This window comes from Morone saxatilis, unplaced genomic scaffold (assembly GCF_004916995.1).
Source record: "Morone saxatilis isolate NCDOM2014 unplaced genomic scaffold, NCSU_SB_2.0 Contig23, whole genome shotgun sequence".
In the NCBI taxonomy this organism is placed as follows: Eukaryota; Metazoa; Chordata; class Actinopteri; family Moronidae; genus Morone; species Morone saxatilis.
Window position 1 is genome coordinate 9389082 of NW_023339796.1, and position 13179 is coordinate 9402260.

Here is a 13179-nt window from a genome sequence, read left to right on the forward strand (position 1 = left end):
AGAATACATTTTCTGGTATCCAATATCAGGAGAGATCTTCAAGGGGCAGCTGAATTTCAGTGTGATGATGTACGGTGGAGGGAAAGGACTGTTAACTAAAAGAATGGACAAGAAGTTAACCAAAATGCATATTTCACTTACAGCACTTGTAATATATCATTTTCTGTCGAGAATATGAATACAATTGATGCATATAATATTTTGAAAAACATTTTGTTATGAGGGTGGGACAGGAAAGTGTGTGTGTGTGTTTTTTTTTCATTTATTTTATTTGCAAATTGCATAGAGTACAAAATTGCTTTCCTAATTACATTGTGATGACACATTTTTATGTTCTGCACAAGAGTTCCAGGGAGGCAGTCTGGCTGGACAGGACTTACAAACCAGAAACTGGGGTTTGCATTCCAGTACAGAGGACTACTATTATTAGCGGGGGCAATTACAACATTGTTCATCACACGGTGAAGTCAACATTCAGATGCTGGACTTAGCACTGTGTTACAGATCTATGAGTACGTGATCTGAAAGCACAGGGAGGTAAAATGAAATGGAGAGCTGCATGTGGAAGCTTAGAGGGAGCTCAGAGAGAAAGCCTCATGCTGGTGAAAAGGTCGTGTCTCAAAAAACAGCCAAGATATTAGACTCAGTTATGAGGCACATGTCTAGTCTAGACACTTTTCATTGTACAGGTTTTAATATTGGAGCCATAATTTTGAATATTTTATATACTTAATATTTACAGTTTTATATTTCTATATTTAGTTTTGCATTTAAAAAATATATATAAGAAAATTGGTACAAAGAATAGTCATGGTGCTGTTTTGCAGAAACAGCCAGAAATAGCCAGGTCAGAAGATCTCAGTAAAGGTCACTCTGTTAATGACAAAAGCAAATGTTTGGCTATATTGACAAGTGTTTATGCATATAATCCATTGACTAATGTGTTGCATTCTACTGTGCTGTGAAGGGTTTTAGTTTTCATGTGACACATAGTGAGACTCTTACACCGTATACCGAGCTAAATCTGCTCTCAAGTGCACACACACGACACTGATTTTTAGAGAGGAGAGTCACTCAACCTTATAATTTGCAGTTTTATGAAAAATATTAAGTGTTGGGAGTACTGTACTGCTGTTATGTCATAATTATTTTTACATTTTAAAATCACAAATGTAATGTTCAGGGAAAAGCCATGTTTTTAAAGAACTCTCATTCTGCCTAAAGCTGTTGTCTCTCTACCGGACACACACATTTGCTTGTATTTCAGCATTGCTGACTAGTAGAACCAGAAAAACCTCAGTGTTTGTCGAAAATGCTGAAAGGTCCAGCGTGTAGGATTTAGTGGCATGTAGCGGTAACCAATTGAACACCGCTCATGTCTATATTTGACAACCTGAGAATGAGAACAGGCTGTGAAATGGGTTAGGAGAAACTGCAAAGGCTGTGAAACTCGTGAAAAATGTGTCAGGCCCAATCTACAGCCAGTGTTTGGTTTGTTTCGTTCTGGGCTACTGTAGAAACAACATGACGGACTCTGTAGAGGAAGACCCGCTCCCTCTGCAGATAAAAGAAGGCAATGACAAAGACTTACTGTGTTTTGTCATTAAGGGACAGTTTAAGGTCCAAACTCTGATTTTACATCTCCCGATCATATTTAACAGTCAGCTGCTCTGGTCTTTAGAAAACAGTAGTGCATATTTAAACCTTTTACCAGATTAGAACCTCAATATAAGATGGGATACCCCAGAATTTGCCCAAACATATTGCGTTTTGCATTTTTGGCAAAAAAGCTGCAAGTGGGATATGGTTAGCAATGACAAGGATGTGCTGTGCTCTTCTCAGGCACTGCAAGTTCATGTGTGTTGGGGGAGTGGCTTTGGAGAGAGACCTGAAGGGAGGGGGTGGGATTTTATTAATTGAATACTTCCTCTTGACAGTTCAACTTTACCTACATTTGCTTTAAGGTTAGGCAACTATAACACACAGTTAGGGAATGATTATGTCTCAACCATGAACAGTGAATATGCTAAACCTCCCTCCACCTGGCATTCTCACCTATTTCCTGATACATAAACAGCACATTACTTCCCGTGTAATCGTGCAGATTTATCAAACATGGATGTAGGTTAATTCCTAGGGAGTGCATAAACATTAAATTCACTGATGTCTTTATTACCTAGATGTGCTAAATCAAAGGAAACTGGATGAGCAATCTCCAAGTCCTCTTGCTTATGATTTTTTTAGCACTTTATCTCGTGACCTGCATGGCTTAATCTTCCCAGACATTTTTATTATGCAACTTTACCTGTATGCTGGAAGCTATCAACCAATTAAATTAAATGAAATTGAACTTAACAGCCTACATTATTTTTGTTGTACTTTGCACATGAGCTGATTGATTCCTTTGTCATATCTTGAGGTCAACACATAGGAGATATCACAGGCATCAACAGGTATGAGCTATACATGTTTCTCTTTCTATAGGTTCTCTCTCTCTCTCTCTCTCTCTCTCTGTCTCCCACCTGAATGTTTCAAATTTTTCCCCATGAATAAACGCATCGACCCGTGGGTGGCAGGTGTGAAATGTCAGAATGACAAAGCCAATGATCTGGTCAGTTTGGCTCGTCTGATGCCTTTCACCGGGTTGCTGCAGCACGTGGACGGAGGAGCGGATGCGCGCCTCTGATTGGCCAGGCACGCGGCTCCCAGCAGGAGGACTGCGCTCGCTACTTGTCATTACTGTTGCTCCGATTCACAAGCCCATGAACACCGCTGGGCTCAGTGTGTCCATCTCCTCTCGGACTTGGAATTAATCGCTCATTATTTAAAGCGACGGCTCGCACCATGGATGCTACCATTTATCAGATCATATTTGGGGAGCTCGGGGACTTAAACTGTAGTTTGATAGACGCTTTCCAAGACACTTTTTTGGAAAACGCGTCCTTGTCATTGTTGAGCACTGATGGTAAGATGTTTCCTTTTTTTGTGTTGAATATTGATAGGTGTTGCGTGTTGAATGAGGGAAACTATAAGCGTCAGATTTTTTTTGTTGTCTACTTTATTTTTTATCCCCCCAAGGTTTTTATTGCAATGCCACAACAGATGAGATTGGAACCTGCTGGCCGCGGAGCAGCACTGGGAGGATTGTAGAGAGACCCTGCCCTGAGTACATCAACGGGGTGAAGTACAACACAACGAGTAAGATATTTAGCTGTCATGGCAAAAGTTCTTTGTCGTGCATTTATTTGAATGTATTTAATTTCTACAGAATTGTTTGTTAATCATGAAAAATGCACAGCAGCCTACAGGGAAATGGTAAAAAAAAAAAAGTAAAATATTATAGCCTAGTGTAAGCAAACATATTCAGCAAACAAGTCATATAACTTCATGTGTTTTAGTGCAGTGTAGAATAACCATTTGGTTGTGATGGAAAGCAGTGGTGACAGTGAATCTCAATGATCATTACACCCCCTGTCACTGGAACAGCTGCATCAGAATGTGCCTGTGTGATGATCACGGAATGTTAAAGGACAAATCCCAACTTCAGTATCATTGAAATGCGGATGTATTATGCATTTCTTGGCCTGTTCTGCTGATTGGTTTTTATTGCACCATCAGATACTTGGTCAAACTTGCACAATGTGACATCATACTGACATATTTGTATTTTTAGGTATAGTTTTACAGAGTAAGACATGTTGAAAATGCATTTGCAATAATGATCAACAATCATAAACAAAAAATAATTCCATCACAAAATAGAAATCAATCACAGGCAGATAAACAGATTTACTCCTGGACAAAAGCTTCATTGCAGATCAGCCAGGCAGCACCATTGTGTGGCCACCCAAATGTGGTAGGCTACAGAATTGAGTTCATGAGGTCTCCTCCAATCACATATGTTTTGCTTATTCTAGCCCACAACATTTTCAAAATGTATGGAACTGCAGCCTCACCATAACCACATCTGTCATCAGCCTGTTAGTAGTGATTGTGACCCGATGAAGCTCCGACTGGGCTCGGAACGTTGTGGTTTGGAGGGAATGTGCAGCTGTTTTCTCTTTTCATCAGCTTCACCTTGACTTGACTTGTCTTAACATCAAGTTGCAGTCAAAGTCACTGGCACTCTCTGTAATTGTCAACAATAATACAATTTTGAACTTGCTCTTGATTACTACAATAAGCTGAAGGGGATGTTTTTTATTTTATTTTATCTGCTGGCTTGAAAGGCTGAGTAATTCCAAAGCCAAACTGTACCAAGAGCTGAGAACAGCATATCACAACTCTCTGTCACACCAACACTGTCACATTATGTAACTCCTGTATTAATCATAAGACTGATGAAGTTGTTGTTGACACGCTCAAAAAAGTACATTGCAGTGTTCATTTCACAAAATAACAGCAGAAAAAAACTTGTGTGATGCATCATGGCGTATGGGTTCAGGGTGGCGGTGTAAAAGTGTCAGAGGCCTGATTTTTCATTTAACACAGCTGTTATCTTCGTAACAGGCTCAGGTGTAGTGTCATTACCCACTAACCCCTCCATCACACACATTCTCTCTCACACACACACACCCTGCTGTCTGCCTAGTCACCTCTTGCTGCATTGATTCACCCTTTGCTCTGCTGGTGTCTTCGTATCAGTTGGACCGACATGGTGGTTTGATCCACTCGGAATAAAATGTGCAGTTATTTGCCACGAGAACAGACTCGGCACTATGGGCAAGCATTTAGCGGCCAGGCCTGCCCTGGATGACCTCTGTGCCCCCCTGTAGTCCACAGTAATCCAATATTTTCAAATTTAAAAACGTTTAGAAAAGGTTCTGGCACAATATGATTGGCCAGAACCAGTATGTATGTAAGGCTGTAACTGCACAAGCATGAGGGTGACATAATTTAGCCTTTTGCTTAACTGATTTAGATTGGGCATGTTTTGTTTGTTTTAAGCTGATTTGTGCAGATACATAGCTGTGTTTATGAAAGCCTGTTAATTGTCAAAATTGCTGCACTTCTTATGATCTTGCAGAAACAAGGTAGCACAGAAATGAAAACTGCCAAAATGTTACCTGGCTGTTCCTTTTTTTTTGATTTTATAACATATATATTTGTAAGGCTGTAGGCTACAGGTAACACATGTAGTAGGCCTATAGATTTGATAGCGTCATTCAGAGTTGCAATAATCCACTGAGTCTGCATGACAGTACATTTCCTGACGTTAACCTTCATTTGTTGATGCCCTTGTGGATTAGTGTAATATTTCTGAAAAGCTGAGGATTAGATATTGTGTTGAGACTGCAATGATTGAATATTTCCATAAAACTGATCTTCTGATCAAACAATAGGCCTGTCAAATGCACTGGAGTATAACAGCATTCTGTGTTTGCTGGAGGGGACATAATTGCGCTACTCTTTTTGCCCCTGCTGTTTTTACAGGTTAGACGACTCAATTGGGTACGAGAATCAAAAAGGAAATGAACCCCCTTGGGAAAAATAAGCCACACTATTAAACAGATTGCAGTTCAGAAGTGGAATGAAACAGGTGGGAGATTTTTTTCTTACTGATTCCTGTAAGATAATTACAGGATTATCAGTCTTTCTGACAGCAGATTGTAAAGGTTTTATTCTTGCACTGTCAACAATATTATAAATAAGTTTCAATTTACTTTTACACAGCATGGACTATAGATTAGTGTTAGTTTGTCACATACAGGTGTGTTCTAATGTGTATGACACTGCTTGTGAACAAATCCTTTTATGTTTATTTTCCACATTATGGTAGTGGTTTTAGTGAAGAAACAGTATGGGGGAGTTTTACAGTTTTTCCACTCTAAAGTCATAGAGCAGAAAATATTGTACAACTTGTTTCACACACTGACTGCAGTGTCTTGGGAGCTGTTTTCCACCTCAAGTTTTACTGTGGCAGAGTCACACCGGAATTTTAATAAGCTGATGGGAATTTGTTGTATGGAGCTCTTTAAGGCACTTCATGTGATCATGTGAAAGAGAAGTCTCTGTAGATTATGGCAGCAATGCATAAGACCGCAGCATGATGTGTTTAAACATTGCATGCTTAGCCTTAACATGCACTTTTTGTGAATCAAAAGAAGAATTAATTGTGCCAAGTGTTCTGCAAGCTATAGGGCAATTAAAGCTGCAGTGGGTAACTTTCTCATATTTGCTAAAACGTTCACTATCCTGACAGTAGTACATAATATTGCTATTTGACCCAAAACACTGGTATTTGACAACCTGGGAATGAGACTCAATAATCAACTATCTTTCTTGGCTCTGATTGGTTGCTTTTGTTCAGGTTGCCATTGCCATTAGGAACACTAGGACAAGCCAGAAGAACCGGATTTTATTCACAGATTATGTACCACTCTCAGGATATAGTGAATGTTTCAGCAAATATGACAAAAAGGTATTCCTTATAAAAATGTGTTTACATTTGTTTATTTGGTATTTTACTTTTACTACTTTTTCTTTTTCATACATCACATTTGGAAAGAAAATAGTCCTGATCCTTTGGCTTGTCACTGAGCATTTACAGGTATAGGGATAATGACTGAATGAAAGTCAGTCTGATGTAGGTACTGAGAGAGGACATGGGGTAGTTCATAGGAATAGTTAGACATTTTGGGAAAAAATATTTGATCGACTTACTTACTTAGGTCAATATTTAATGATGGCTACCGTATGTGTGTTAAATGTTATATATAGTTTTCTTTCATATAATGTATCTTGCAGTGTCACATTGCACTGTAAGATCATGTTGACATTTGACCACGTCTTTAAGCACTGTGATACATATGGTGTCAGATCTCCACATGCTCGAGTTATGGACAAAACACAGTGTACAAAATACTATTTGATTTATTTTTGCCAAAGAAAAAATATTTTCCATATTATTTTTTAGGACATTCAGTCTGTTAAATTCATTCTATTAGGGTGAATCTATTAGAGCAAGTAGAGCGATTTATTGACTAGGTACTGGTTAAACACAGCAGGGAAGCCTTTATACAACCCCTAATTGCATAATTGATACTGAAGTCACAGGATGCTGCATGTTTTTACACAAAGTGACATGGGTGGAGGTGATTATCTTGATCCTGCTGGGTCACATTAACTGTACCCATTGGCAGCCACAGATAAATAAAAATTTTAAATAAAAAAAAATAGGTCAGACTAAGAATAGAAGTAGGCCTAACATCACATGAGCAGGTGTTAATTAACACAGTGCTTAACACACAGTCTAAAATAAGGTAGAAAATTGATTTGGCACAAAGCACTTTGTTTTGCAAACTAAAGCCTCACTGTATGCGTACGTCTTTCAATTTGGCCACATACAGTATCTGACCCATGGGACTAACAATAGATTATCTTCCCTTTGCTTCCCTGGAATGTTTCAGAGCTAAACATTTAATGATACAGGCCTGCATATTAGAAAAGCATGACCCAGGATGCGCTACTGTTATATTTTAAGGACATGCCTTTGTGCCTTGAACTCCCAGTTGTTGGATCAGTGAAGGATATAGATGCAGTATCTTGTGTGTAACCTCATAGGTTTTTTTTTTGTAGTAGTTAAAAAAACTAACGGCTAAGTAAGATAAATGTCAGCAAAATGTTGCAATTCTACAAAATCAGAGGTTTCACAGACTTAACAGGCCCGCTCAGGTAAGGGGCTATAAATTCCTTTCCATTTCTTCAAGCATATATAAATATTAATGTCTGTGCAGAGTGGCTTAAGAGGTTTATGCATTTTTAAACCTTCCTGTGTCCCGTTGTCGTTTTATTTTTTTATTTTTTTGGTGCGTTTATTCAGTTCTCTGGTTTACATGAAATGCACATCACCACAGTTGGGCCAGAGACATGTGTCTTAAAGTCATTCATTGTCTCTGCTTTGTCACTAGTATGTGATCTGCTTTCTGTCAAGCCTCAGGCAAGACAAGATGTTCACAGCAGTAGAGATGAATGGTATCAACATCGGAGTGTTAGTTTTTCAAATTCAAGCTATATCTTGGTGACTTTCTCTGTTCAGACTCTGTAACTGTAATTATTCAGTGAATCGCGTTTCCTCCTTTGGTAACCTCACCTAATCCCTGTGTGTCTCTGTTCATTGTCACTGAGACTTCCTGTCAGCACATCATGTACTTTTCTAGTCAACGCAGCTCAAAGACAGGATCAGTTTTTCTACAATAGAACTTTATTGACTCTCTTATCAGGATTAATAAAGTCTGAGACGTATCAGTGCTGTGGTGTGTATCAGGTTCGCAGAGGAGAGTGAAGCTGCTGCAGCGCTGCATGTTGAGAATACAGCTTGATGCTTCATTTTAAATCAGAGATTAGTCTGTGCAACATTACTTCATCTTTTGAAGGCAAGCATGAAACTGCAATAGAGCAGTGAATAAACATAAATGGGCATCATCATCAAACACGAAAATGGCAGGTTTGTTTTTATTATTTGCGAGAAAGCACCAACAACCTAAGCGACAAATAAACAATCTTTTCCCTAACAGCTTTTTCACACTGCTGACCTGGGCAGTGCGTGTGCGTAGCGGAATGTCTTGCTTTTTATTTTGGTGCCTATAACAGATTAGAGCAGTCACACTGCCCACCTGAGTCGCATGTCTCAGCTGCAGCAATGCTTCACTAGAGAGTCAAGATTTCACCTATTTTTTCTATGAGCCACGCAGTTCCCAGCAAAAATTGTTAGAGAGACAGTGAAAAAGGGTCTGTTCACAGTCATATACCAGGAACAAACACCTTTAACTACAGTCACATACATGGAAAAATATATAAATATATAAAAAAATTTAACTCAAGGATTTTATTGTATGTTAATTATCAAAGGCAAACTCAGTATAGAAAGATAGGGCTGACCACAGCAGCCATGTAGCTGACAGGCCGTCGGTGTAAACACTGCACGCAGCCGTCACGTGCAATCGCCGTCACACGCTGCTCAAGTGGGCAGTGTGAAGTGTTAGAGGAAACATACTAGTTCCAATCATTTAGATGCTTCATTTCAAGGATACATCTCTTATTAAAATTGTTGAAGAGCCCCAAGTGACATTGGAGGACAGACCTGTGTGCATAAATCTTTTAAAAGTGACTGAAGATAATGCAGATCAGTGGGAGGGTATGGTTGTGTAAGCCATTTAAAAAGTTACGGATATTTACTCAAGCAGTGTAAAAGAAATCCTTCCACTTGTCAAAAGCTTACTGTCAGGATAACCTAATGACTCACCAGTGTTTCCCACTAAAGTTTGATAACAATCTCAATGAGCGTAATAATCCTTTGCATCTTCTGTCACGTCCCCATAGTTTCCCTGTGGAGGAGTATTTTTAAACCCATATTTCTATGTTAAGAGGGCATGCACAGACTTGCATGTACAAAGTGCACATTTAAAATTGTATTTATTGGTTCGAAATTTCCAAACCACAGAACATCTTATTTCAGACACTCATCCGTGCAGTTTCTCAGGTCGACAATCACTTCAGCATTTCTGGCTGCCACAACTTGTGCTATTTTTCTTAGCTAAATCCAGTGATTGCACCAAAGAACTCTGTAAAGTACCTCTCCTGCCGTGAATCTAGCCCCTTCAAACCTTTGATCCACTTCAGCACAGTGAGACTGGGAAGAGGTTAGCCCGTCAGCAAATTCAGGTCAGCATGTGTAGCAAACATTTCACTAGTCACTGCACACCAAATCCCCTAGGAGGTCCAATCAGCACCAGGCTCCCCTGCCTGCACTTACTACTGGCTCAGCATCCACATATACTACAATACAGTACAAAGTTTTTAAGCCACCATATGATACTCACATCCAGAGCTACTACTGTGGAGTATGGAGCTCTTAGTTTTAATTTTGGGTATTGCCTTGTTTTATTTTAAACAGTAGCAGCAAAAGAGATTTTAGTCTCTGTCTTATTGTCCCCCATCATGAATCAATGATTATTTAGTGGTATTATCCAATTGATTATACCTACAATTTTATACACATTGCATTGTTTTTAAAGAACATTTTAATTATTAAATTCCTCATCTCAGTCTTGTCTCTTTTTGAATGTTTTTACAAAATTACCAACCCAGTTTCCTAAATGTTGCATTTAAATCAGTGGTGTAGTGGTGTCTTGGAAGGTATTTCCACTCCATCCTCCAGCCTCCCAAATTGGTTTTTCACACAGCAAAACTCAGAGGACAGACCAGCTTGCTTGTTAAGACGTCCTAAAACTCAGCACCTGTTAACAGAGGTAACACTCCTCTCAACGGTATTGATCAACAACACTTGTAAACCCCTGCAGTGCTGCGGCCATCTTGTCTTTTTCATCTTGTGTCCTTCTGGAGATTCTTCTCTGTCTAGTTACTGACTGTCGCTGGTATCTTCATTATCAGACAGCTTTGTCTTAGTCTTAAAGTTAAAATATTATAATATATTGAAATATAATATTTATAGGTATGTTTTCATTAGTGTATAATCACCTGAATTTAGGAATTGTTATGTTTTTGTTACCTTAGAATGAGACATTTTTAACTGCAGACGTTGTGAGTCACCTTCCATGCAGTCCGCCATGTTGAACCACCATGTATCTACAGTAACCGAGAAGGGACAAACCAAACACTGGCTCTAGATAGGAGCGTTAGCATTTTTCATGTTTTGCGGCCATCATAGTTTCTCCTTTGTGTTTGGGATGGGATGGTGAAGCGATCTACAGCTACACCACTTGATGCCACTAAATCCTACACATTGGACATTAAATATGTATTTAAAAATATGCATTTTTCGGTTGTACTTCATATTCTTAGTTGTGCATGCATATGGAGCAGGGAAATATCTCACATGCACAACACTGCAGATTACATTGAAGGTTGATAATTGGTTGCAGACATCCTCTGTAAGATGGACACTGATGTGTATCTCTGGCTATTTTAGGAAGGTATAAAAATAAATTTCCCTTGCCCTGGGGTTGGCATATACCATACACTTGTGAATATGACAGCAGCTCCTATTCATATACCACTAATTTGCATTTAGAAGTTAATTTGTAGCATATTATTTGTGTTCCCTATCGGCACCTGGCAACAAAAGGATGACAAATTATTAAATTAGAAAAATAAAATGATAAAGCCCCCCAACAATCAACCCTAGTATGACCAAACATTTTGAAGTTTTAAACTGAAACTGGAGTTTCATGTGTGCCTTTTTGCAACTCGAAGATTATGGTCTTGGTTAAAATTTTGAAAAGTTCACTTGATTTGAAGCAAGATCTTTCCCAACTATAACCAGATGTTCTAGTTGCCTAAACATTGAGTAAAAACACGTGGACAAGAATCTCAGTCATCCACCCCAACCTCCTCCTCATGGATTTTGTGTAGTATAAGGATGTCAGATGTTTGTCAGTGAGTGTAATCGAGTACAGCAACCATGTTTCACCTCAAAAGGAATTGCACATTTCTGACAAATGAGACTTGGGAGCTGTGTATTGTTGCTACTGTGTACTATTATATAAAAGCCAAAGGCCACAGGACGAATACAAATAAAATGTTTGTTTTTTTGATGATAATGATCAGACTGAAAGGCATTTTTAATTATTACAGTGACCCGCTATTAATGACTTGGATTAAGTGCTTATAAATATGACAGCATATGCATGCTCTTTAGCTATGTTGTGTGGTACAATATGTTCTCATTATCTAAACAGGCTATCCTCCATGTTTGGTTTGTTGGTTTCCCTCAGGGCCACAGACATTTACATGGCCTTTTGCTCATTTTTTCTCACCAACTGACTTTAGTACAGCTGTGAGGTGTGATAGTTTGACAGCAAACACGCAGGCAAACGTTTGAATCTATGACCTAAAATTGTAGTTATTACTAATGTGTCATGAGGGCATTAAAAGAAACAGGAAAGCTTAAGAGACACAGCTGTGAGTAAAAGATTACCCAGCAACCCTTCCTCAGGCTCTGCTGGCCTGTCTGCTTCAGTGGTCATCATCAGTCAAGGGACAGTGCTTTTTAAGAGAGATTCGGTGATCCCTCATAACTAAAGACTGGCACTTTCATTGCAATTGTACATGGTGTGATGCAAATAAGACATGTGCAGTAAAGCTACTCACTCTACTTTTATCCAAACTTTTATTTGTTTAACTAAATGATCATGTGAGATGTTAAAATTCTCAAACATTGCATTGAAGCACCTTAATTGATTAATAAACAAAAACAGTTGATGATTGATTAATCATTTTAGTCATTCTTAGCAATTCTAGTGTCATGGCCCTATGTCGGTTAGTCAGTTAGTCGAAATACCTTAGTCCAGACTGAAAAATATCTATAGGTATTGGATGGATTCATATTTTGCACAGATACATGGTGCCTAGAGTTTGGTGATCCCATTGCTTTTCCTATAGTGCCACCATGAAAAATATTCTAGATGGATTGGTACAGAGATTTTCATTCATGGTTTCCAGACAATGTATCCTAATGACTTTGGTGATCCCATGACTTTTACCTCTCAACACCACCATGAAGATCTTGTTTATGTTTTTGAGTGAAATGTCTCAACAACTATTGGATGGATTGCCATGAAATGCTGCAGTATAAAGCCTGCTCCCTCCATGTTAGCTGTTTGGAATGGCACGGAGCAAACTAAAAAATATTTTTTCTCAAAGATACATTTTGTCATTTTAGGTATTTTTTATTACGCTGATGTTCAAGTATTCATTTTTCAGATTTGTTTTGTTTTAAATAGTTACTTGATTGTATAAAAAGGGGGGTTCACATCATGATTTACAGCTGAGCTTGTGATTGAGTTGGTCGTGCGTATGGATGGGTCCTTGATACCGGCTTCAACCCTGATCACTACTGCGCAGACTCCAGGTCCAAGTGACATCACTAGCACAAGATGCCAATAGCCAGATAGTTGGCTTCACTTTTTTACAGTGAGAGGAAGTGGAGATGCATCATTCATATTTATATTTATCAGTGATGCTGACATTTATGCACCCAGCAGGTCGCAATAACTTTATCATCATTGGGATGAATCTTTCATTTCTCCAGTACTTTAGGTTTATGGACCAAAATACCTACAAATCTAATGACATTCAAATCACCATCAGTTGTACTTTGTGTTTTGTGCTAATTAGCACCTGCTAGCATTCTAACACACTAAACTAAAATGATGAACA

General features: G+C 38.7%; 1 protein-coding gene across 1 annotated transcript in view; it reads left to right on the forward strand.

The window, feature by feature from the left end:
• Positions 1–2826: 2826 nt before the first annotated feature.
• Positions 2827–13179, forward strand: part of LOC118334774 (corticotropin-releasing factor receptor 2) — a 31457-nt gene continuing 21104 nt past the window's right edge. Inside the window, exons 1-2 of the mRNA XM_035670838.1 lie at positions 2827–2965; positions 3079–3198. Coding sequence (XP_035526731.1) covers positions 2845–2965; positions 3079–3198 — 241 coding nt within the window. The 5' untranslated portion in view covers positions 2827–2844. The remainder of the gene's footprint in view (positions 2966–3078; positions 3199–13179) is intronic.